Source organism: Eucyclogobius newberryi, unplaced genomic scaffold (genome assembly GCF_026437365.1).
Source record: "Eucyclogobius newberryi isolate DKJ021-1_F unplaced genomic scaffold, fEucNew1.0.hap1 SCAF_3, whole genome shotgun sequence".
In the NCBI taxonomy this organism is placed as follows: Eukaryota; Metazoa; Chordata; class Actinopteri; order Gobiiformes; family Gobiidae; genus Eucyclogobius; species Eucyclogobius newberryi.
The window spans coordinates 4,688,203-4,713,405 of NW_027315945.1; the positions used below are offsets into that span (position 1 = coordinate 4,688,203).

Sequence of the window (25,203 nt, forward strand, 5' to 3'; positions counted from 1 at the left end):
ACATATTTTATCCACTTAACATTAAGTAGAAGCTGGTGTTTAAATGTGATGCACAGACTCTGACGTCTGGTGTAAACTCTAAAAGCATCACGAGTCGCTCCTGGTGTAAAGTCTCTCTCACGCACTCTTTTGGCTACTGTCTGCAGCCCAAGGCCAAAAAATAATACTTCTCTGTTGTACTCTGTGTGTGTATCTTTTTCGTGCGAAATGTGAAAGTTAAATTGAAGTTTAAGAATGCGTGTTTTCCAAGCTATTTACATCTGTAGTTGATATTGAAATCCATGACATCTCGTGCTGGAACGTTCCAGGCAAAGCAATATCTTTGTTAGACACTGTTATGACACAATATTATTCCAAATATTCTTCAAAACTTTTAAAAATGTATTTTTTTCTCAGTTGTTTGTTCATTTTATTGTGTATTAAAGCTTCGCGTCTCCTTTGTGTCACCAACTCTGAGCTCACGCTGACACCTGCTGGACTCAGTGTGTCTGTGCTCTTTGTATTTAAACCCACACTTATGTTGTATTTGTATTAAAATATCAAGGATAAAGACTTTTTTTTAAATGAAGGTTTTTAAAAAATATATATTTTAACTGTTGGGGAAAGTGTAATTTAAGGATTAATTAAGGATTTAATTATTGTTGGCTTGCATTAATTGCATAAATAAATGAAATTTTTTAATGAAATAATATTTAAATGTGGGAGGCCGGTCCATGTTTAGTCCTGGCTCTGGCACCAGCAGGAGGCCGGTCCATGTTCAGTCCTGGCTCTGGCACCAGCAGGAGGCCGGTCCATGTTTAGTCCTGACTCTGGCACCAGCAGGAGGCCGGTCCATGTTTAGTCCTGACTCTGGCACCAGCAGGAGGCCGGTCCATGTTCAGTCCTGACTCTGGCACCAGCAGGAGGCCGGTCCATGTTTAGTCCTGGCTCTGGCACCAGCAGGAGGCCGCTCCATGTTTAGTCCTGGCTCTGGCACCAGCAGGAGGCCGGTCCATGTTTAGTCCTGACTCTGGCACCAGCAGGAGGCCGGTCCATGTTTAGTCCTGACTCTGGCACCAGCAGGAGGCCGGTCCATGTTTAGTCCTGACTCTGGCACCAGCAGGAGGCCGGTCCATGTTTAGTCCTGACTCTGGCACCAGCAGGAGGCCGGTCCATGTTTAGTCCTGACTCTGGCACCAGCAGGAGGCCGGTCCATGTTTAGTCCTGACTCTGGCACCAGCAGGAGGCCGGTCCATGTTTAGTCCTGACTCTGGCACCAGCAGGAGGCCGGTCCATGTTTAGTCCTGACTCTGGCACCAGCAGGAGGCCGGTCCATGTTTAGTCCTGACTCTGGCACCAGCAGGAGGCCGGTCCATGTTTAGTCCTGACTCTGGCACCAGCAGGAGGCCGCTCCATGTTTAGTCCTGACTCTGGCACCAGCAGGAGGCCGCTCCATGTTTAGTCCTGACTCTGGCACCAGCAGGAGGCCGGCCCATGTTTAGTCCTGACTCTGGCACCAGCAGGAGGCCGGCCCATGTTTAGTCCTGGCTCTGGCACCAGCAGGAGGCCGCTCCATGTTTAGTCCTGGCTCTGGCACCAGCAGGAGGCCGGTCCATGTTTAGTCCTGACTCTGGCACCAGCAGGAGGCCGGTCCATGTTTAGTCCTGACTCTGGCACCAGCAGGAGGCCGGTCCATGTTTAGTCCTGACTCTGGCACCAGCAGGAGGCCGGTCCATGTTTAGTCCTGACTCTGGCACCAGCAGGAGGCCGGTCCATGTTTAGTCCTGACTCTGGCACCAGCAGGAGGCCGGTCCATGTTTAGTCCTGACTCTGGCACCAGCAGGAGGCCGGTCCATGTTTAGTCCTGACTCTGGCACCAGCAGGAGGCCGGTCCATGTTTAGTCCTGACTCTGGCACCAGCAGGAGGCCGGTCCATGTTTAGTCCTGACTCTGGCACCAGCAGGAGGCCGGTCCATGTTTAGTCCTGACTCTGGCACCAGCAGGAGGCCGGTCCATGTTTAGTCCTGACTCTGGCACCAGCAGGAGGCCGGTCCATGTTTAGTCCTGACTCTGGCACCAGCAGGAGGCCGGTCCATGTTTAGTCCTGACTCTGGCACCAGCAGGAGGCCGGTCCATGTTTAGTCCTGACTCTGGCACCAGCAGGAGGCCGCTCCATGTTTAGTCCTGACTCTGGCACCAGCAGGAGGCCGCTCCATGTTTAGTCCTGACTCTGGCACCAGCAGGAGGCCGGCCCATGTTTAGTCCTGACTCTGGCACCAGCAGGAGGCCGGTCCATGTTTAGTCCTGACTCTGGCACCAGCAGGAGGCCGGTCCATGTTTAGTCCTGATTCTGGCACCAGCAGGAGGCCGGTCCATGTTTAGTCCTGACTCTGGCACCAGCAGGAGGCCGGTCCATGTTTAGTCCTGACTCTGGCACCAGCAGGAGGCCGGTCCATGTTTAGTCCTGACTCTGGCACCAGCAGGAGGCCGGCCCATGTTTAGTCCTGACTCTGGCACCAGCAGGAGGCCGGTCCATGTTTAGTCCTGACTCTGGCACCAGCAGGAGGCCGCTCCATGTTTAGTCCTGACTCTGGCACCAGCAGGAGGCCGGCCCATGTTTAGTCCTGACTCTGGCACCAGCAGGAGGCCGGTCCATGTTTAGTCCTGACTCTGGCACCAGCAGGAGGCCGGTCCATGTTTAGTCCTGACTCTGGCACCAGCAGGAGGCCGGTCCATGTTTAGTCCTGGCTCTGGCACCAGCAGGAGGCCGCTCCATGTTTAGTCCTGACTCTGGCACCAGCAGGAGGCCGGTCCATGTTTAGTCCTGACTCTGGCACCAGCAGGAGGCCGGTCCATGTTAAGTCCTGGCTCTGGCACCAGCAGGAGGCCGGTCCATGTTTAGTCCTGACTCTGGCACCAGCAGGAGGCCGGTCCATGTTTAGTCCTGACTCTGGCACCAGCAGGAGGCCGGTCCATGTTTAGTCCTGACTCTGGCACCAGCAGGAGGCCGGTCCATGTTTAGTCCTGACTCTGGCACCAGCAGGAGGCCGGTCCATGTTTAGTCCTGACTCTGGCACCAGTAGGAGGCCGCTCCATGTTTAGTCCTGACTCTGGCACCAGCAGGAGGCCGGCCCATGTTTAGTCCTGACTCTGGCACCAGCAGGAGGCCGGTCCATGTTTAGTCCTGACTCTGGCACCAGCAGGAGGCCGGTCCATGTTTAGTCCTGACTCTGGCACCAGCAGGAGGCCGGTCCATGTTTAGTCCTGGCTCTGGCACCAGCAGGAGGCCGGTCCATGTTTAGTCCTGACTCTGGCACCAGCAGGAGGCCGGTCCATGTTTAGTCCTGGCTCTGGCACCAGCAGGAGGCCGGTCCATGTTTAGTCCTGACTCTGGCACCAGCAGGAGGCCGGTCCATGTTTAGTCCTGACTCTGGCACCAGCAGGAGGCCGGTCCATGTTAAGTCCTGGCTCTGGCACCAGCAGGAGGCCGGTCCATGTTTAGTCCTGACTCTGGCACCAGCAGGAGGCCGGTCCATGTTTAGTCCTGACTCTGGCACCAGCAGGAGGCCGGTCCATGTTTAGTCCTGGCTCTGGCACCAGTAGGAGGCCGCTCCATGTTTAGTCCTGACTCTGGCACCAGCAGGAGGCCGGTCCATGTTTAGTCCTGGCTCTGGCACCAGCAGGAGGCCGGTCCATGTTTAGTCCTGACTCTGGCACCAGCAGGAGGCCGGTCCATGTTTAGTCCTGACTCTGGCACCAGCAGGAGGCCGGTCCATGTTAAGTCCTGGCTCTGGCACCAGCAGGAGGCCGGTCCATGTTTAGTCCTGACTCTGGCACCAGCAGGAGGCCGGTCCATGTTTAGTCCTGACTCTGGCACCAGCAGGAGGCCGGTCCATGTTTAGTCCTGACTCTGGCACCAGTAGGAGGCCGCTCCATGTTTAGTCCTGACTCTGGCACCAGCAGGAGGCCGGTCCATGTTTAGTCCTGACTCTGGCACCAGCAGGAGGCCGGTCCATGTTTAGTCCTGACTCTGGCACCAGCAGGAGGCCGGTCCATGTTTAGTCCTGACTCTGGCACCAGCAGGAGGCCGGTCCATGTTTAGTCCTGACTCTGGCACCAGCAGGAGGCCGGTCCATGTTTAGTCCTGACTCTGGCACCAGCAGGAGGCCGGTCCATGTTTAGTCCTGACTCTGGCACCAGCAGGAGGCCGGTCCATGTTTAGTCCTGACTCTGGCACCAGCAGGAGGCCGGTCCATGTTTAGTCCTGACTCTGGCACCAGTAGGAGGCCGCTCCATGTTTAGTCCTGACTCTGGCACCAGCAGGAGGCCGGTCCATGTTTAGTCCTGACTCTGGCACCAGCAGGAGGCCGGTCCATGTTTAGTCCTGACTCTGGCACCAGCAGGAGGCCGGTCCATGTTTAGTCCTGACTCTGGCACCAGCAGGAGGCCGGTCCATGTTTAGTCCTGACTCTGGCACCAGCAGGAGGCCGGTCCATGTTTAGTCCTGACTCTGGCACCAGCAGGAGGCCGGTCCATGTTTAGTCCTGACTCTGGCACCAGCAGGAGGCCGGTCCATGTTTAGTCCTGACTCTGGCACCAGCAGGAGGCCGGTCCATGTTTAGTCCTGACTCTGGCACCAGCAGGAGGCCGGTCCATGTTTAGCCGGCGCGACATGTTCAGCTTTGTTCATCTCGCAGCAGCCGATCAGAGATGACGTGCTGCACGACCCGGAAAAAGACCCAAAACAAACCCGCAAGATAAAAAAAATCCTTAAAACGCAGCTCTTGGTGTAAATAATGATATTGACTAAACTCTGCTCAGCTCTGAAGTATATGCAGGTCCCAGACGGGCCCCGGGGCCCATCGCCTCCGCTTTTGGACTTTGTAAAGTTAATAAACCAAAGCCACGGTCCAACATTAAACTCCATTTACACCACGAGAAAAGCAACACAGCACAACTCGACTCCACTGAGCATGTGCAGGACGACTCGACTCCACTGAGCATGTGCAGGACGACTCGACTCCACTGAGCATGTGCAGGACGACTCGACTCCACTGAGCATGTGCAGGACGACTCGACTCCACTGAGCATGTGCAGGACGACTCGACTCCACTGAGCATGTGCAGGACGACTCGACTCCACTGAGCATGTGCAGGACGACTCGACTCCACTGAGCATGTGCAGGACGACTCGACTCCACTGAGCATGTGCAGGACGACTCGGACGCACGTCTGCTGCAGAGTGTATTGTACGGACATGAGTCCGGGGCGTTTGTCTTCAAACTTGTGCACGTGCTCAAATTGTGTGTCGGGCGCGATTCGGCCGCCGCGGTGTGAACGGGCCTCAACACTTTCTCTTTCAAGACGTCCAATAAATGTATTTTTAACAAAGAGCAGCTCGTGTTTTCTGTAAGTTGACTGGAAACATGAACAAGTGCGTAGGATTTATGAACCAGAGTGAGCCGAATCAAAAGATTTAAATCTGTTTTTAAGAAAATTGAAGGATTTTAGAACTGAAAAAAGGCAAAGAATTACCACTAAATCGGACCTTTGTGAAAACTGTAGGTCCCTGTCAGCTGAACACCAGCACTTTGTTTTCACAACCAGATATCTTAATAGATCAACTGTCCCCTGTTTGTACACTGACTCGCTGGTGTGGTTCGGGACCCCATGTTTGGGACCCCCGCGGGTCACTTGGTCTTTGTGTTTGAGAAACAGCAGATTCACCTGGTTTCAGGTGAGAACACTCGTCTAATGACGGGAAACCGCAGCAGACTTTTTGCAGATTCTTTCTGCAGAGCCACACAGCTCCTGGACCAATGTGTTCATGTAAACCAGAGCTCCTCACCTCGCTCTAAAGGGAACAGTACTCGGTCCAATTCTGTTTCCTCTTTACATGCTGCCGTTAGGTCATATGATCAGGTCACATGGCATTAACTTCCACTGCTCTGCAGACGACACTCAGCTGTATTTATCAATGAACCTGAGCAGAGCGATCAAGTAGACAGACTTAGTACTTGTGTGAAGGAGATAAAAACCTGGATGACACTGGATGACAAGGTCATTGTGCTGGTCCTAAACATCTACGAGATGCTCTATCTGAGCAGATAGTCACACTGGACAATGTCAGTGTAGCCTCCAGTTTTACTGTAAGAAACCTCAGAGTCTTATTGGACCAGGAGCTCTCATTTAAAGCTCATTTAAATCAAGCCTGTAAAACAGACTCTTTCCGTTTGCGCAGTATAGATAAAACCCTGCCTAAAAGCGATGCTGACTGAAGAGGCAGAAGTCGAGGGAGCAGATTATTGGTGATGGTCCGAGACTCCCTCGCCCGCTGCAGTCAGTGTCCTGTCCAGTGTCCAGGACCTGATATGGGGACACTGCACCGGGGAAAGGATTGTTTGTGATGTCTAAAAGGCCCGCATTATAAAGATCGACATTTGTTGTGGGCTTTTGTTATAACTTTTAACTAAGTCAAGCGCCAAGTCAAGGGATTTTCTTCATATCCTAATTCCAAACGACACGACTGAGTTTATCGTGTCTCAAGAGGACATGGCTCCAGAGAGTGAGTGACTGGTGCAACTAGGAACATGATTCTATTCAAAATAAATTATGTGTCATGTGTCATAAGGATAGATTTTGAATAAAAAAAAAAAACATGTTTAATCTTACAAATAGCCTAATATCATACTGTGCACTTTTTTCTTTTTTACTATGTTTGTCCACTGTATATCTGCCATGACACTGTGATCCCACGGTTTTATGTGCTATTATAGTTTTAGACATGAATACGGCCTTATGGGTTTGTTCCAGATCATTTTGTATCATTTTTTAAAGAAGTAATTCCATAAAGGCAGACGGAAGCATGCATTCTGCTGATCCCGACTTTCTTAAGCACTATTAAACATTCAAATGGGTCAGTGCTGACTGTGGGGAACAGAGCGGAGCAGTTCTGCTGAGGTCAGGAGTTTGTCCGGTCACATGCACTAAACCTTTATCACCAGCAGAGGGCAGCAAAGACAAACCCACCAAATCTACTCCGCTCATCCTGGCCAACGTTCAAGGGGAATATGAAATAATTGAGCGTTATTAAAACATTTCTTTGTTATTAAAAAAGAGTCATGATTGCATGTGTCAGTCTGTTTGTTTCCTCTGGTGTTTGAGTGCAGATTGTTACAGTCTGAAAGTGTCTCCTGTCTTAAGAGAACCAGACCGGCCTGTTTAAGTCATCCAAAGCAGAAACAGAAAGGTCGAGCTTCCAAAGAGGCTCGCCTCCGCAGCCTGTTAGAGTTAAGTCTATTTTTGACACTTATTTATCTTGTCTTTATATTGAATGTTTCAAGGTTCTGTACACACCAGTGAGAGGATTGCAGAAGAGAGAATGTGGAAAATACATTCTCACCAAAAGCTTGATCTTATGACTTCTGTGTTTCCACTCATGCTAACTTATATGTTGAGCCCGCAAACATAGCAAATCTAGGCTAGCACATGTTAGCATCAGCTGTTTCCTGTTTATCGACGCACTGCGCTCTTGTATTTCCTGTACATAATGTATCTAACATTATTCAGAGCCAATGCATTGTATAAAAAGACATTAAGACTGAATCTAGAGTCGGTGCAGAATCAATGTAGAATAAGACGAGGATAAACCACAAGTCATTTGTTTTTATTCTAGCTTTAGCCGCGTCTCAAAGCGACACATTTTATTTATTAATAAAACATGAATTATGTTTAGGTAAAATCGTTTTTGCATGTGCAGACTTCTGCCTCTGGACACAGAGCCAGGCCCTCAACGCGTACCTATGTTCCCCTGTACCTATGTTCCCCAGTACCTATGTTCCCCAGTACCTATGTTCCCCTGTACCTATGTTCCCCTCTACCTATGTTCCCCTGTACCTATGTTCCCCTCTACCTATGTTCCTCAGTACCTATGTTCCCCTGTACCTATGTTCCCCTGTACCTATGTTCCCCTGTACCTATGTTCCCCTGTACCTATGTTCCCCTGTACCTATGTTCCCCTGTACCTATGTTCCCCTGTACCTATGTTCCCCAGTACCTATGTTCCCCTCTACCTATGTTCCCCTGTACCTATGTTCCCCTGTACCTATGTTCCCCTGTACCTATGTTCCCCTGTACCTATGTTCCTCTGTACCTATGTTCCCCAGTACCTATGTTCCCCAGTACCTATGTTCCCCTGTACCTATGTTCCCCAGTACCTATGTTCCCCTCTACCTATGTTCCCCTGTACCTATGTTCCCCTGTACCTATGTTCCCCTGTACCTATGTTCCCCTGTACCTATGTTCCTCTGTACCTATGTTCCCCAGTACCTATGTTCCCCAGTACCTATGTTCCCCTGTACCTATGTTCCCCTCTACCTATGTTCCCCTGTACCTATGTTCCCCTGTACCTATGTTCCCCAGTACCTATGTTCCCCTCTACCTATGTTCCCCTGTACCTATGTTCCCCTGTACCTATGTTCCCCTGTACCTATGTTCCCCTGTACCTATGTTCCCCTCTACCTATGTTCCCCTGTACCTATGTTCCCCTGTACCTATGTTCCCCTGTACCTATGTTCCCCTGTACCTATGTTCCCCTCTACCTATGTTCCCCTGTACCTATGTTCCCCAGTACCTATGTTCCCCTGTACCTATGCCATAGTCTACTCCAGGGGTGGGCAAACTAGGGCCCGTGGGCCACATCCGGCCCGCAGGGCCTTTCAATCCGGCCCGCCAAGCTTGTCCAAGTAATATTAAAAATAAAAAAAATAAAAATAAAAATCTTTTTTTTTCCTTTTTTGCCCTCAGGCCTCTGTCTGCACATGTATCCTTAATAAATATGACGTGAAATGAATTAAATAATAGATTCAATAGCCTATATTTGACAGAAAAGTGATATTTTATTTGATATTTAATTTTTGGGATTTTTTTTTTCACACCAATGATGGCGGGCCGGCCCTCCGCTACAGGCCTGGATTCGAATATGGCCCTCAGAGGAAAATAATTGCCCTCCCCTGGTCTACTCAGATGTAAGGGAATCACACAATTTATTTTGTCGGTAAAACATAAAAATAAATATTAAATTTGCTGCATGTGTTTACATTGTGGAAGTCTTCACGTAACTAAAATTACTTGATGCTGTCGGGAAATGAGTTTACGTAATGACGTTTAACTGTATTGGCCGCACCACTTTGTCAGCGCTCAATCTCATCAGCTGAAGCTAAGCAGGGTTAGGCCCGGAAAACCAGGAGCAAGAGCGGCAGTAACACTCACTTCTGTATGAAGAGGAATCATTGTTCTTACATTTCCCCTAGGGGATAAATGAAGTTATTTTAATGATTGATTGATTGAAGTTACTTTGCCCATACTTGAAATCCTGTAAACATGTATATGTCATATACCAGCACAAAACAAAATGTCTATGTCAGATTTATTTATAAAGCACATTTACACCGAAGTCACCGGGATAGGCTCCAGTCACTGGGATAGGCTCCAGTCACTGGGATAGGCTCCAGTCACAGTCACTGGGATAGGCTCCAGTCACAGGGATAGGCTCCAGTCACTGGGATAGGCTCCAGTCACTGGGATAGGCTCCAGTCACTGGGATAGGCTCCAGTCACCGGGATAGGCTCCAGTCACCGGGATAGGCTCCAGTCACCGGGATAGGCTCCAGTCACTGGGATAGGCTCCAGTCACTGGGATAGGCTCCAGTCACTGGGATAGGCTCCAGTCACTGGGATAGGCTCCAGTCACTGGGATAGGCTCCAGTCACAGTCACTGGGATAGGCTCCAGTCACTGGGATAGGCTCCAGTCACAGTCACTGGGATAGGCTCCAGTCACCGGGATAGGCTCCAGTCACTGGGATAGGCTCCAGTCACAGTCACTGGGATAGGCTCCAGTCACTGGGATAGGCTCCAGTCACTGGGATAGGCTCCAGTCACTGGGATAGGCTCCAGTCACTGGGATAGGCTCCAGTCACAGTCACTGGGATAGGCTCCAGTCACTGGGATAGGCTCCAGTCACTGGGATAGGCTCCAGTCACTGGGATAGGCTCCAGTCACTGGGATAGGCTCCAGTCACAGTCACTGGGATAGGCTCCAGTCACTGGGATAGGCTCCAGTCACTGGGATAGGCTCCAGTCACAGTCACTGGGATAGGCTCCAGTCACTGGGATAGGCTCCAGTCACTGGGATAGGCTCCAGTCACAGTCACTGGGATAGGCTCCAGTCACTGGGATAGGCTCCAGTCACTGGGATAGGCTCCAGTCACAGTCACTGGGATAGGCTCCAGTCACCGGGATAGGCTCCAGTCACTGGGATAGGCTCCAGTCACTGGGATAGGCTCCAGTCACTGGGATAGGCTCCAGTCACTGGGATAGGCTCCAGTCACTGGGATAGGCTCCAGTCACTGGGATAGGCTCCAGTCACAGTCACTGGGATAGGCTCCAGTCACTGGGATAGGCTCCAGTCACTGGGATAGGCTCCAGTCACAGTCACTGGGATAGGCTCCAGTCACTGGGATAGGCTCCAGTCACTGGGATAGGCTCCAGTCACAGTCACTGGGATAGGCTCCAGTCACTGGGATAGGCTCCAGTCACTGGGATAGGCTCCAGTCACTGGGATAGGCTCCAGTCACTGGGATAGGCTCCAGTCACTGGGATAGGCTCCAGTCACTGGGATAGGCTCCAGTCACTGGGATAGGCTCCAGTCACAGTCACTGGGATAGGCTCCAGTCACAGGGATAGGCTCCAGTCACCGGGATAGGCTCCAGTCACTGGGATAGGCTCCAGTCACTGGGATAGGCTCCAGTCACTGGGATAGGCTCCAGTCACCGGGATAGGCTCCAGTCACCGGGATAGGCTCCAGTCACTGGGATAGGCTCCAGTCACTGGGATAGGCTCCAGTCACTGGGATAGGCTCCAGTCACTGGGATAGGCTCCAGTCACTGGGATAGGCTCCAGTCACTGGGATAGGCTCCAGTCACTGGGATAGGCTCCAGTCACTGGGATAGGCTCCAGTCACTGGGATAGGCTCCAGTCACAGTCACTGGGATAGGCTCCAGTCACTGGGATAGGCTCCAGTCACAGTCACTGGGATAGGCTCCAGTCACTGGGATAGGCTCCAGTCACTGGGATAGGCTCCAGTCACTGGGATAGGCTCCAGTCACAGTCACTGGGATAGGCTCCAGTCACTGGGATAGGCTCCAGTCACTGGGATAGGCTCCAGTCACTGGGATAGGCTCCAGTCACTGGGATAGGCTCCAGTCACTGGGATAGGCTCCAGTCACAGTCACTGGGATAGGCTCCAGTCACTGGGATAGGCTCCAGTCACTGGGATAGGCTCCAGTCACAGTCACTGGGATAGGCTCCAGTCACTGGGATAGGCTCCAGTCACTGGGATAGGCTCCAGTCACAGTCACTGGGATAGGCTCCAGTCACTGGGATAGGCTCCAGTCACTGGGATAGGCTCCAGTCACAGTCACTGGGATAGGCTCCAGTCACCGGGATAGGCTCCAGTCACTGGGATAGGCTCCAGTCACTGGGATAGGCTCCAGTCACTGGGATAGGCTCCAGTCACTGGGATAGGCTCCAGTCACTGGGATAGGCTCCAGTCACTGGGATAGGCTCCAGTCACAGTCACTGGGATAGGCTCCAGTCACTGGGATAGGCTCCAGTCACAGGGATAGGCTCCAGTCACAGTCACTGGGATAGGCTCCAGTCACTGGGATAGGCTCCAGTCACTGGGATAGGCTCCAGTCACCGGGATAGGCTCCAGTCACCGGGATAGGCTCCAGTCACTGGGATAGGCTCCAGTCACTGGGATAGGCTCCAGTCACCGGGATAGGCTCCAGTCACTGGGATAGGCTCCAGTCACCGGGATAGGCTCCAGTCACCGGGATAGGCTCCAGTCACCGGGATAGGCTCCAGTCACCCGCAATCCCAAATGGGAACGGCATAAAATGTATGAATGAATAACTAAATTAAATCAAACTGCTCAGAACGGTTGGACACTCTCCTCAGAAGATGTGGCTCTGCAGCAGAGTGCTGCTGTTGTGATGGAGTTCCCCTTATCACACCGCTGTTACCATGGTTACACAACAAACACAAGCTACTGATGCACACTGTAGAAAAATGGAGCAAGTACCTATAGGAGACAAATTACACCGCAGCCCGCATAGTGTCACCTATATGTGGAGGAACCTTTTTATAGTGGTGGTGTGGTGAAGTTGCAGATAAAATGGACCAATGTAACTCTGAACAGAACACATTATGTGAAACATTGTTCACTCATCCAAGAGGTACCTACATTTAGCTTCTCTCACATTTAGCTTCATTCACACACAATTTCCCCAATGTGTGATGTTTTAAACATTTTAAACAATTAAACACATTTTTGTAACGCCCAAAATCACAACAACAGTTGCCTCTGAGGGCGACAGTGAAAAACGGATTAAACAACGTCCATAGGGACGAGGGGTGATGTCTCAGAGTACCCTGTCCTTAGACCCTCCTTTCGGCCAGGAAAACAAAAAACCTCCTTAGGAAAAAGTAGAAACCTGGAGGAAATCCACAGTGAAGGAGAGATCTGACTCTCTCAGGACGCGAGATAGACAGTGGAGCTGGATCCACTCAGGAGGAGAGCCAGTTCTTCAGGAGTAGAACCAGTTCTTCAGGAGGAGAACTAGTTCTTCAGGAGAGGAACCAGTTCTTCCAGGCAAATGAAGATCCACATGCAGGTGGATCACTGACTTCCTAACAGATCTGAGGCAGTGTGTGCGGCTGGGGAAGAACGTCTCAGACACTTGGACTATCAGCACAGGAGCTCCACAGGGCTGTGTACTTTCTCCTCTGCTCTTCTCACTGTATACAAACTGCTGCACCTCCAGCCACGACTCCGTCAAACTGATCAAGTTTGAGGACGACACCACCCTCATCGGGCTCATCTCGGACAGAATGTCTCTGTCTACAGGAGGGAGGTGGACCGGCTGGTGCTCAACGGCGTGAAGACTTCCTGCGGCAGCTGAGGAAAACCAAGCTGCCAGCGCAGATGATGGTGCAGTTCTACACGGCCATCATTGAGTCCATCCTCAGTGGAGTCTCCTGGAGCCACAGCCAGGGACAAACAGAGACTACAGCGCATTGTGCGCTCTGCAGAACCTGTACATTTCCAGGACTCTGGGATCGGATTACAGCCAACCCTTCTCACCCTGGACACAGATTCTTTGAGCCACTCCCCTCAGGCAGACGGCCACTCCCCTCAAGCATGAGGCTACGTTACATCCGGACCAGAACCTGCCGCCACAAGAACAGTTTCTGTCCCTCTGCCGTTGGACTCATGAACACTTTAACACACCAACACACACTTTTTGCACTATTCTGACCATCTGTAAATTGTGTATATATTCAGACCAAGTCTATTTCATTTGTAAAATCAAAATGTTATGCATGCCCTTTTGAGAGATTTTGCCAATGTTATTATTCATTGTTCTACATATTAATGCAAAATTTTCTTCACTTCACGTGATTTCTGTCTTTGAATTGCCCTGTGTACAAATTGTGCTCTACAAATAAACTTGCCTTGACTTTCTGGTTCTGATTTTGATGTGCTGAATTGACCCTCGAGGACAAATAAATTGATTGATTGATTAATTGATTTGTATACAGAACCCATGATAAAGAATGGTAGAAGGGTTTGTGGGAGCTAAACTAAATGCAGCAACCTTTTACGTTTCAACTTTCAATGATGGTATTTGAGAAGAAGACTTATTGTTAGAGGGCCTTCAAATGCATTTACTGTATGAAACAGACTAGAAACAGCGTTAAGTGGAAGCCAACATGCTTTATGCTCATTCTGTCCCATCCCCGGCTGTTCTGGACACTTCCTCTCATTGCCTGAAGCCCAAACACATTGCACACACTGCTTCCCTGTTGCCGTGGTTATCCGTTCGACTGTTCCTCACAAACAATGGGTTGGAGGTGCGAGGGGAAACCAGCTGCTGCCTCCGTCTCATTCATCACATTAATCACATAACAGAATGATGGATGAACCAGGCTGTGGAATCTCAATGAGCCCGATCCTCCGCAGGGCCACGTCTGTATTTTGTCTTGCATAAATGGGATTGTCGGCAGGAGCACAGTTCAATACTGGCACCTGTGTACATCCATTAACTCTGAGTTTCTTATTGTTCGCCTCTAGATATATACATACATTTGCTCAGTGAACCGCGCTTTTTAAAGAATTTTGCTGAAACTGATGATGTAAAATGATTCCGTTTTAATGCATTTCAGTTGCTCAAACTAATAAATAAAGCTGCAAATGCATTTATATTTGGACTGCAACAATTAATAGACTAATCAGGACTAGTCTAGGTATAAACATAATTGGTAATGGTTCTCTGGTCCATACAGTCTCCCTTTATAACACCACAGCATCATTATTAAATCAAAATGTCACAAAAGAATAAAAATATGTCATCAATAATAAACTTTATTTCAAAATATTCTCACCACATAACTTTGTTTTGTTAAAATGTGTTTGATAAATCTAAATGGGTCACAGAAATAATGATTTAAGTAGAGGAAAAAAAGAATGGCTTATGGTTAGTTTTACTGCAGGCCTAACAGATCGAGTGGAGAGGACGAGGAAATGTATCTAGAGTAAACCCACACAAATACAAACACAGAGAGGAAACGTTGACTCCTCAGAAGTCTTTACTGCAGCATGTCAATCAATATTAGCTTCATCTGCAGTGTGAGTGTGTGGACATGCCGTCGTTATTTTAACCAAAGAAACAGGAGAAAACCTAAGGCAGGGCATCAGAGCACACACAAGCACCACTAGATAAAAATCATCTTCTTTGTTGTAAGTGCCACCCACATTATTGTCGTCATCCACCTACTTGCTGCTGGAGAGGTGGGACGTTGATTGACAGGTTTGTGCTACTGCATCATGTAGAGTCCAGAACAGACTGGACAGGGCGCTTCACCAGGAGATTTTGTCTTATTTAAAGGTGGTATGGACGATTTTTTTCAGCAATTTTTTTTACCATATTTCCTCGTGGCGTGGATAAATCATTTGCCTCAATCATAAAACGCACCTACCGCTCACCTGCAGCCGCATCAGGCTCGTCCCCACGTTTCCGCGTGCCTAAGCGCATTGATCTATCATAATATAGTTCCCTCAGTGTACGGGGCAAAATGAAGACGGAGAAAGACAGTTCGAGCTGACTCAGAAGTGGACAGAAATCTACGGGAGACGAGCGATGTGATGCGCTCCGTTGCGCTAATAAACAAACGCACGTGTGTGTTGTATCGGTCCATCCATTTTCTACCGCTTGTTCCCTTTCGGGGTCGCGGGTGACTGGAGCCTATCCCAGTGACTTCGGGCCTTAGGCGGGGTACACCCTGGACAGTGGCCAACTTGTCGCAGGGCTGAATTTTAAACTACTTTTGGAAAACAGCTGACGTGCCCAATAAAGCAGCAGCAGAGACGGGCCTGTGGAGAAGTGTTAAGATGCAGTACTATTTTATGTTCCAGTTTTAAGTCCTTTAAACTGGGAACAGAACAGACATTTATCTTAGTTGTAGCAATGACTGTTTAGGCTGAAGTGAACCACTCATTATATGTCTGACCCAAATAGCACCAAGTCCCAAGCAACTCAATGTGAAAAGGATCCTGATTTACATTAGGTAAAATAGCCAGAATTACACAAACAATCATGCATAACATAATAGGTAATATAATAAGCTATAGTCATAATGTATTACTTTAAATGTTGATTGTTTTCTGCTTCTTTAAAGGCACGCGATATGTAAAACCTGCTGTGTCTCTGGATTCACAATTCTCCATGTCCACTATGAACGCTCAATCTGCTGCCAAAAGATGAGCGACGCAGAGATGGCACTTAACCCACACAAAGAGGACGACGAGCCCGAGGGACAGCGTTTAGTGCCCAGCGGAGCGTGGCATTGGCACAGAGGAGAGGGGACGAGTTTGTTTAGAGGAGGGCGCGAGGGGGGAGGAGAGAAGAAAGGGGAGGAGGGTGAAGGAGAGGTGAACAGGAGAGGGGGTGAAAGGAGGTGCCAGTTTGTGCAGAAGAGAAGAGAGTAAAGGAAAGGAGAAGAGACGGGTTTGTTTGGCGACATGGAGGAGGGAGAAGGGGTACAATAGGGAGGAGTGGGGTCAAGTTTGTTTCAAAGAAAGGAGGAGGAGCAGATGTGTCACATGGTCAGAATAAGAGAAACAGGAGCTGAACTGACATGACGCTACAAGAGACGGGTCATACTAAAAATAACTAAATTAATTGTATTTTTCAGTGATGACATATGATGCTTTTTTCACATACCTACAGTATTGAACTATAAGTAGATCATCTTTTGTTTTTTGTACATGTAAACCACAATCTGCGTCTAAAATTGCTCAGTAACAGAACTGATAAGCCCCGCCTCTTCATAATCACATTTCTCTGTGTTTTTATGTGTGATTTTAGAATTTTACATGTTTAACGCAAAGTCTTCATTTTTCAAATAATCACAGCTAAGTTCACGTGATCTCTGGGTGGAGACTGCATATCCTTCTCGTGTTACTGTGGGTTATTTCCGGGTTCTCCGACTTCCTCCCACAGTCCAAACACCTGTGTGAGGTAAAGTGGCAACTGTGAAATGTTCGTCTGTGTGTCCATGTCTCTGTGTTAACCCTGCGACGAGCTGGCCCCTGTCCAGGGTGTGCCCAGTGCCCCGCATAAGGCCCAAAGTCACTGGGAACTCTAACAAGAACATAAATAAAATAAAAAGTGAAATTTGAAGGGAAGTGGGTGGGTTTGTTTGTTCCTGCACAGACGTGTGCATGCTGTGAGCTGGTGCTGGAGGCTCCTTGAGGTTTGTGTGGTTCTGCTGTTCTGCAATAGACTCCGATATGAGCTTCTTCTGGATGGAAGCTACACAGCGTTCCTCTCAATGAACATATACTGTCATATTTCACAACTCACTAGTACACAGCTGCCTCGAATACTGCGCTGCCATCTGGGATCCTCATCTATCAAAGGACAAGAGTAAATAACTTCAAGGTGTTCAAAGAAGAGCTGTGCATGTGCATTTTTAAACTTCTGACTATGATCCAATGCACAGTGTAACATTTGTTCTATCTTCGATGGAAAACTCTTGAGGAATGTCGACAAACCTAAACGACTATGTTCTGATGTACAAAATGACCCACCAGCGCATCACAGTGTCACCCACTGCACTCTACCACTGAACCAGATCGAATCATCCAGACAAGTATTGGACCAGAACATCTCATTTAAGACTATTTTTCATACTCTGTCCCTAAATGGAACCCACAACCGATGAAGACGGTTCAAGCCCAACTTTGACGCCTCTAAAAGTTGTCTGACCAAGCATAACTCACTCTTTCTCCTGTCATTAGAGTGAAATCTATTTGGAGTTTGCGATTCATCCACCAGAATCTGAACTGAACAAACCCTAGATTTCAATAGATTTTTTCAACTTAAGTGTTTATCCAGAGTGTTTGTGTGCAGATGATTCCTCCCTGACTCCCGTGAGCATGTGTCTGTTTTAGTGGGCTGTCTTTCCCTCCGTCACGGTGCTCTGTTGTGTGGTTAGTCTGATGGCTGTCCAAACACTTTCCTCTTAGCCTGTCCCTGTACCACTGTAAACATGAAGATTTAAGGCGACATCTAAGGCCTGGCGCCGTGCCTCTGATGGCCGGCTGTGTGTAGAGACTATAGACTTTTTCTGACAAGCATTGACTTGAGATACAACACCAGATTTATTACTGCTTATGTCTGCTCCCTCTGCTGCTGCATTCAGACGACTTTACTGTTTGTGGTCGGCTGAAAAGTGTTGCGACCATGCAGTGGATGTCTCACGGCGATGATGAAAAAGCCGCTGGTGCCGAGGCAAAATGGAGGCGGGAACTTCAAAATGAGAGCGGGAATTTTTAAAGTCTCTGCACTGAAACATCCAGAATGTCCCCTGTCTCCTCCCCCAATCCTTGGTAGTTTGTCGATCGATGACCAAAGGCCCCAACAGAGTTCCAGAGGTCCTAAATAATTTGGAACTGTCCCGAAATTCAAGCATGTGTCCCGAATTCAAGCACAATGCACAGTCCTGATGTTGACTGCGGCCCACATTGGCCCCTGGCCCAGCCCTTTGTCACTTCCTGTAATTTTCGGCAGATTTTTTTACTTTTCTTAATAGCTACTTGATTGGTATACAACTATATTTTATATTTACAGCAGGTATAAATACACCAAATAAAGTCAAAACTAGAAAGTAAAAAAAACCTCTCATAGGCACTTTAAAGGTACTTTATAAAATATATAAATTTATCCGACCTGAGTCCTCAGATATGAAGTAAACCTCCTCCAATAAACTATATTTTACTGCATTTTTTAAATGTACATGATCTAAAGGTTTTAAGTTTACTTTTGATGTTTTGGCTCTTAGGCTGATCCTATAGGAAAGCAGGATGAGCCTCACTCACCTTGTCAAGACTGCACGCGGTGGGAAGCATCCAAAGCAATAAAAATACTCCGAGCTCAGACTGCATGTCGAGCTCTGCGTTGGTGGCACTCCAGATTCTTCCCCCTGCCGTCCTTTACAGGCATTTTTTCCGATACAGATGGTTGGTTATCTCTTGATCTTATGGTCGAGTGCAGCACTGAAAGCTTTCAAAGTGTCTGAGTGACGCTCCACAAGACCACCGCTCCCACACAGGTGGTCGAGGCGTCACTTCGGGGTTGTCAGTTCCTACGACTAAAACCTTTCATTAATAAACATATGCAGCCTCTGGTCACTACCTAAAGCCCAGCAGCGGTCATGGACCAGTGCTAGTGCGGCCTTCAGCAGAACACACGCCTTACCATTTGTTTACAGTTTATCTGTAAGTGACATTTGGGAAAAACACCAATTCTTTCCATTGTACCTGCATCATAAAGTATAAAGTGCATCGAACGAACTGGCCCACACTGGTCTTGATCTTGAAGTCCGATCTTTATGGAGAACATTAGAGAGGTTCCATGTCTTTTCCGCACAATTAGCACCAGTTGCTCCCTTCCTCTGCTTGTTTGCAGTGCTTATCACTTACTGAGGAGGCTCCCAGCTTTTTACTGGATCATAAACCCTGGAGGAGGGCTCTGCGAGGGGCCAGCTGGCTGCAGCACAGTCGCACTACAAGTCATTAAAGAGGGAGGGATGCCAAAGGAGGCCAGTCTTTCAAAGGGAACGTACTGTGTCAAATGTGACTTTTATGGTCTTTTAAACATGTTATACAGTAACAGTCCTCCCTTGTCCTGCATGTGTAAAAGTACTACGTGTGTGTAAAAGTACTACATGTGTGTAAGAGCACTATGTGTGTAATTTGTTTGTTGAAGCGTGAAGTTGTGTAAAGTAGTTTAATTGTGTCCTTATCTTACTCAGTTTAATTTCAATAGATTAAGGCATGTCTGATCCTGTGTCAGTTCTATACGTCACCTGTGGCCATATTGGTTCTAGTCCTAATATTTTTGTTTTTTTATAAACCTTTATTTCAACAGGTAAGAACCCATTGAGATCGAAACCTCTTTTTCCAGGGTGACCTGAGGCAAGGTAAAGATATAACAGCACATTTTTAAACATTACACATTTAAAAGACCTTTAGAAAAGAGCAACAAAAATCTACCTTGTTTCTGAAACTCTCAGCGCTTACATTGATAACAGTCGTAAGAAGTTTGAGTAAAGTTGTGGAAAAGCTGTTCAAAAACCCAAGAATGACATTAGTCGTCAAAAACGGACAACTTTCCTGTACTATTTGTGTAGCATTTTTGCACGTGTTAAAAGGCTAACGTAGAATTAAAGTAAACCGCTTCCTGTAGATCAATATGGCTCCGATCACTTGTGATGTATGAAGTGATTGTCCTGCATTTGAGACCCCCCCCGCCCATCCACCACTGACAAAATGTTGACTCAATATGAAAATACATCCATCCATCCATTTTCTTCCGCTTATCCGGGGCCGGGTCGCGGGGGCAGCAGTCTAAGCAGGGACTCCCAGACTTCCTCCTCCCCAGACACTTCCACCAACTCCTCCGGGGGGATCCCGAGGTGTTCCCAGGCCAGCCGAGAGACATAGTCCCTCCAGCGTGTGTCCTGAGTGTTCCCCGGGGGCTCTTCCCGGTGGGACATGCCCGGAACACCTCCCCAGGGAGGCGCCCGCGGGTTTTTGCCTCTGCGACAACACGAGCTCAGGAGATCTACACGCCAGACGTTCTCAACAGACCCTCACAATGCGCTTGGGTCTGTCTGGCTTCCTCCTCCGCCAGCGGATCCAACTCACCACCAGGTGGTGATCGGTTGACAACTCTGCCCCTCTCTTCACCCGAGTGTCCAAGACACGCGGCCGGAGGTCAGATGACACAACAACAAAGTCGATCATTGACCTGCGGCCTAGTGTGTCCTGGTGCCATGTGCACTGATGGACACCCTTGTGCTTGAACATGGTGTTTGTTATGGACAATCCGTGGCACAGAAGTCCAATAACTGTACGGAGTTCAGATCGGGTTCAGATCGGAGAAGCCGTTCTTCCCGATCACCCCTCCCCAGATGTCACTGTCATTGCCCACGTGGGCGTTGAAGTCCCCCAGAAGAACAACGGAGTCCCTCACCTGTCCCCCACCCGAAGGCGTAGGGCCTCTCGTCCACCGGGGTGAACTCCAACACGTGGCGGCTGAGCTGAGGGGCCATAAGCAAGCCCACACCAGCCCCGCCTCTCCCCGCGGGCAACACCAGAGAAGTAGATCGTCCAGCCCCTCTCGAGGAGATGGGTTCCAGAACACAAACTGTGCGTGGAAGTGAGGCCGACTATAAATAGTCGATACCGCTCAACCTCCCGCACAAGCTCAGGCTCTTTCCCCTCCAGCGAGGTGACATTCCATGTCCCCAGAGTTAGTCTGTGTCCAAAAATCTGGTCGTCGAGGCCCCTGCCATCGACTGCCGCCCAGATCTCTCTGCACCGGCCCCTATGAAAATACACTTACAATAAAATAAACATCAGTCAGATATTAAAGCTCAGTGGTGGTGTCAACAAAAGTGGAGAGTACTTCTCTTCACAGTGAAACCAGATCCAGAATACAAACGACTCATGAGACAACATCAGGGGAAACTCTTCTAGTTTTTGCACAGACATAAAATTCATAAAACATTTCTCATTTCCAAGATTACAATACCAAAAGGATGCACTCCGCAGAAAACAGAATATATATACGTACTTGTACAGCTCCGACATCCTCGTACACTCGACATGCCTTCAGCTACATTCAACTGCTCCAACAATACGAAATATCATTTGTGCTTTTGCAAAATCTCTTCTGACAGTCTGGCCGTGGTCCTGCTCTAGAGCCCGAGTGAGGTCTGCTTTGTCGTGTTTTAGTTGGGCTAAGTTTAGATTCAAGTAATACTACAGCGTCACAATATCAACCTGATCAGATTTCTGGAGGTGGTATTGGTGGAGTGGGACGCTACAAATATGTTTGCACCAACTGCATTTAATATTTGGTTAAAGAGCCTACAGATGGAACCAAAAAGTGCTACAATAATAATATATTTATAATAATAATGATATAATTCTGCACATGTCAATAATTAATATAAAATCAATAATAAGTTAGAAGGATTTTAAAATACAAAGGATTAAACTTGACTCCTATTCTTTAGTTTTCAATGTGTGCATTATATTAACAGTCAGGCGTTCCATCATCACGATTGATACTAGCACTCCATCTACTGGCAGCAGAGGGAAATATCATGGGGAAATCGTATGCTAACGTGAGTGAGTGTGGTCACCACGGGCCAAACACTGTGACACGTGTCACAAACAAGGAGATCATCGTCTACAACTAAATCAAACTTTTCTAACCTCAGATGGAGAGATTCGTTGTTCGTTCAGCGATTTTCAGTCCAAGTGATATTTTCTCTTTTCCTTTTTCCTTATCAGTAGCAATGTTTGTTTTAATGCTTGCTAATACTTGTCCCTGATTGGCTAATACACCTGTCAATCACACACAACACGGAGAGAGGAAAACGATGACCAGACTGATATCGATCGGTATGAAAATACAGACAAATATCCTTCTGGATTTTCCAGGCTTTCTACTGTTTGTCGTCACAATTCTGGGACATTTGAAACAGAGGGTTTTTGTGAGGCACTGAGAAGGATTAAAGAAACTAGAATGGAACTCCAGGTATGTTTTTGATGTGGGAACAACGCTTCAAACTTTGCATATTGTGTGTCCTTCCAAACCCACTGAAACTGTAACTCAGACTGGATCCACTCGGCTTGAACTGATCCAACAAATAAATACATGTGCAGATAAACTACAGTATAAACATGTATTTAAAGATGTATTAGGATTTGATTACATAACAGCCATTTTTAAACTCAGCAGTAATTCATATGCTCAGTGAAACTTTATGCTCAATTGTATTGTTATGTCCAGTCATTTTGAACGTCCATAATTGAAAGTTTGAGTTTAATCATCTTAAAAAGTCATTCAGTGTTGATTTCCGTGAGCATAAAAAGCTTACGGGTGTGGCACCACCTCCTGCTGTTATCAAGCGGTTTAAATCATGTTACAAACAGTAGCTGCTAGCCTAGAAGTTATAGCCAGAGAGCTTTCTATTTCCTGCTAAATTTTTGCTGCGTAAAACTGATTGTAAATGATTTCCCTTGTCAAAATAAGAATAGATCGCAGACGTAACTTTTCAACTGCAATGTTTCGTCTCTTTGTTCTTATGACAAACAGACATAAATCCAATCTCTTAACAGTGCTATTTTTACAAAGCGAAGTCTCCACAGCTGGTTCTGGTTTGTGCCGTCGTAAATTCAAGACGACTACGTTGATTAGTCGCTGTTTCGGGCCTTTTCCTTTCTAATTAATGAGAGGTGGAACAAAGCTATCTCGTTTTATCTGCAGGAATGTATCAAGCTCTGTCCACTATGGTGACAAAACAAATACGCATTGTTGCACTTCCTGGTATGAACTGCAAGATTAAACTGTCCAGAATAAGACAACCTCATCAACAACTCCAAGTATGTTTTGTCCAGGAGTTGTGGTCAACAGAAATGACTTATTCTGGATTATTTGCATTGTTATTTAACCTTTAGCCTTTAACAGGCTTGTGTACTTTGCTTTGGAGACTGGCGCTACCTTGAACGAGTCTGTGATGATTTATGGACTGGAAACAGCACAAGGGACCTCCAAACCTCTACCTTTGACGTCACAAATCGAGATAGCGAGCGGAACAAGCGTGAACGAGGCTAACGCTGCGTTCATGTGGTCCTCGCTTGATGAGAAGTCCGGGTTCTGACTGGTTTGCATTCAGCTGGATTTATCTGGGAAAGTCTGGATTTTGACGTGACCAATAATCAAATAATCGCAGATCCTTCCTAACAGAGATTAACAGATAAGATTTACTGTTGGCCTTCTCAAAAGCGAAACGTTATTTTAGCCAGTTATTAGCGTTGGATCTTCTTATTCTCCTCATTGTAACAACGTTTATTTAAAGAGCTCAAATGTTCTTTTTTCGACTTGTTCATGTGTATCTTCCATTTCGACCACATGAACGCAGCAAAAATACAACTGCAGGTGTGTTTTTGATGAGGAACAACGTTAGAACGTGGTTAAAAGCTCAAAAAACACAATTTTGCATAATATGTGTCCTTCAAAAAGAATGACTATGCAAATGTTACTGTCTGAAAAGATGCCTTTAGAGTGATGAATCTAGCATCATCGCCACAGCAATTGAAGGTTCTAAACATAATATGATATATTTTGAAGACAGATTTTACACATCAATTTATGGATCCATAAAATAAAATAAAACAAAATAAATGATAACAGTGCTATATTGAGGCTGATCAGAAGGCGGTTTCAGTGTGAATTTGTAGGAGCAGACCAGACTAGAGCAGGAAAGACTAGAGTTTCTTCTGCAGCAGGTTCACAGGCCTTTTGTTGAAGGATCTTTCGTCCAGAGGTTCAGAAGCGTTCCTCCCTCAAGTCTTTCCCAAATCTACAAGAGATTCAGAGCCCTTCCTATCCCTGATCCTCTCCAGAACACCTCTTGTTGTACTTCAGATATTCTCCAGCTTCAGTGGGTTGAAAAAAACTTTCTCACGCAGGGAATCTCCAGTTTTTGAGAGAATTCAGTAAGTTGACCGATATTCTTCACTCAAGAGAAGACTCAGGCTTTGCCCAGAATCCTTTCACAGCTTGTGTTTTTCACAGACTGTTTCCAAACCTGGATTTCCTCTAGCGTTTCTACGCACTTTCTCCAGAAGAAGGTTCAAGGATATTTCCAAACTCAGCTCTTCTCCAGGGCTTTCTTCAGTAAGTTGATAGGTCTTCATCGCTCAGTTCCTCCTCGGCAGTGGCCTTCTCAGGAATGGCCTCCAGGCTTCGTCGGCCCTTGGTCTCTCCGGACTGGGAGCCTCCGGCGTGTCCTCCTTTGGCCAGACTGCAGGTCAGAGCAGCATAGTGGATCTGCTTCAGGTTCTCCTGGACCTCACTCTTGGCGTGTTTCAGAAGGTCAGCCTGGCCCTGGAGGAACAGAGAACAGTTACATTACTGCAGCACGAGGAAAGAAAAATAGTAATCTAAGAAGTTAAATAAAGCATTTTAAAGGAAAAAGATTGTGCATTGATTGTATTACTATTGGCCTTTAAGCATGCTCTTGAGAACCTTTAGGTTAGAGTCTCTAAACTAAATAGTTTTTTTAAATAAAAAATAAATAAAATCTGTATCTCTGCTGCTTCCCACAGCACTAACAGATGTTACTGCGCTGTCTACTGGCTGCGGAGGGAAGTGCACGTTAATAAAAACAACAGGATATTTTTGTTAGGCTGCCACGCAGTTGTCCTGATCGTGATTAGACGAGAGAAATGCAAAGAACGAGTCTGATGATGATTTATGGACATAAAGAACAGCTGCTCAGAGCCTCGCGAAAACGTTACAGATCGAGAAAACGTCACCGATCGAAAAAAACGTCACCAATCGAGAAAACGTCACAGAACGAGAAAAAACGTCACCGATCGAGAAAACGTAACAGATCGAGAAAACGTCACAGATCGAGAAAACGTAACAGATCGAGAAAAAGTCAAAGATCGAGAAAACGTCACCGATCGAGAAAACGTCACAGATCGAGAAAAAGTCAAAGATCGAGAAAACGTCACCGAT

The 25,203-nt window shown here is 47.5% G+C and overlaps 1 protein-coding gene and 1 long non-coding RNA gene across 2 annotated transcripts in view; one reads left to right on the top strand and one right to left on the bottom strand.

The window, feature by feature from the left end:
* LOC140374232 (uncharacterized) overlaps positions 1 to 25,203 on the top strand; it is a 204,502-nt gene that overhangs the window by 90,880 nt on the left and 88,419 nt on the right. The gene's annotated exons all lie outside the window — the stretch shown is intronic.
* Positions 21,127 to 25,203, bottom strand: part of plcl2 (phospholipase C like 2) — a 42,742-nt gene continuing 38,665 nt past the window's right edge. Inside the window, exon 6 of the mRNA XM_072460191.1 lies at positions 21,127 to 24,567. Within this exon, the coding sequence (XP_072316292.1) occupies positions 24,355 to 24,567 (213 nt within the window). The 3' untranslated portion in view covers positions 21,127 to 24,354. The remainder of the gene's footprint in view (positions 24,568 to 25,203) is intronic.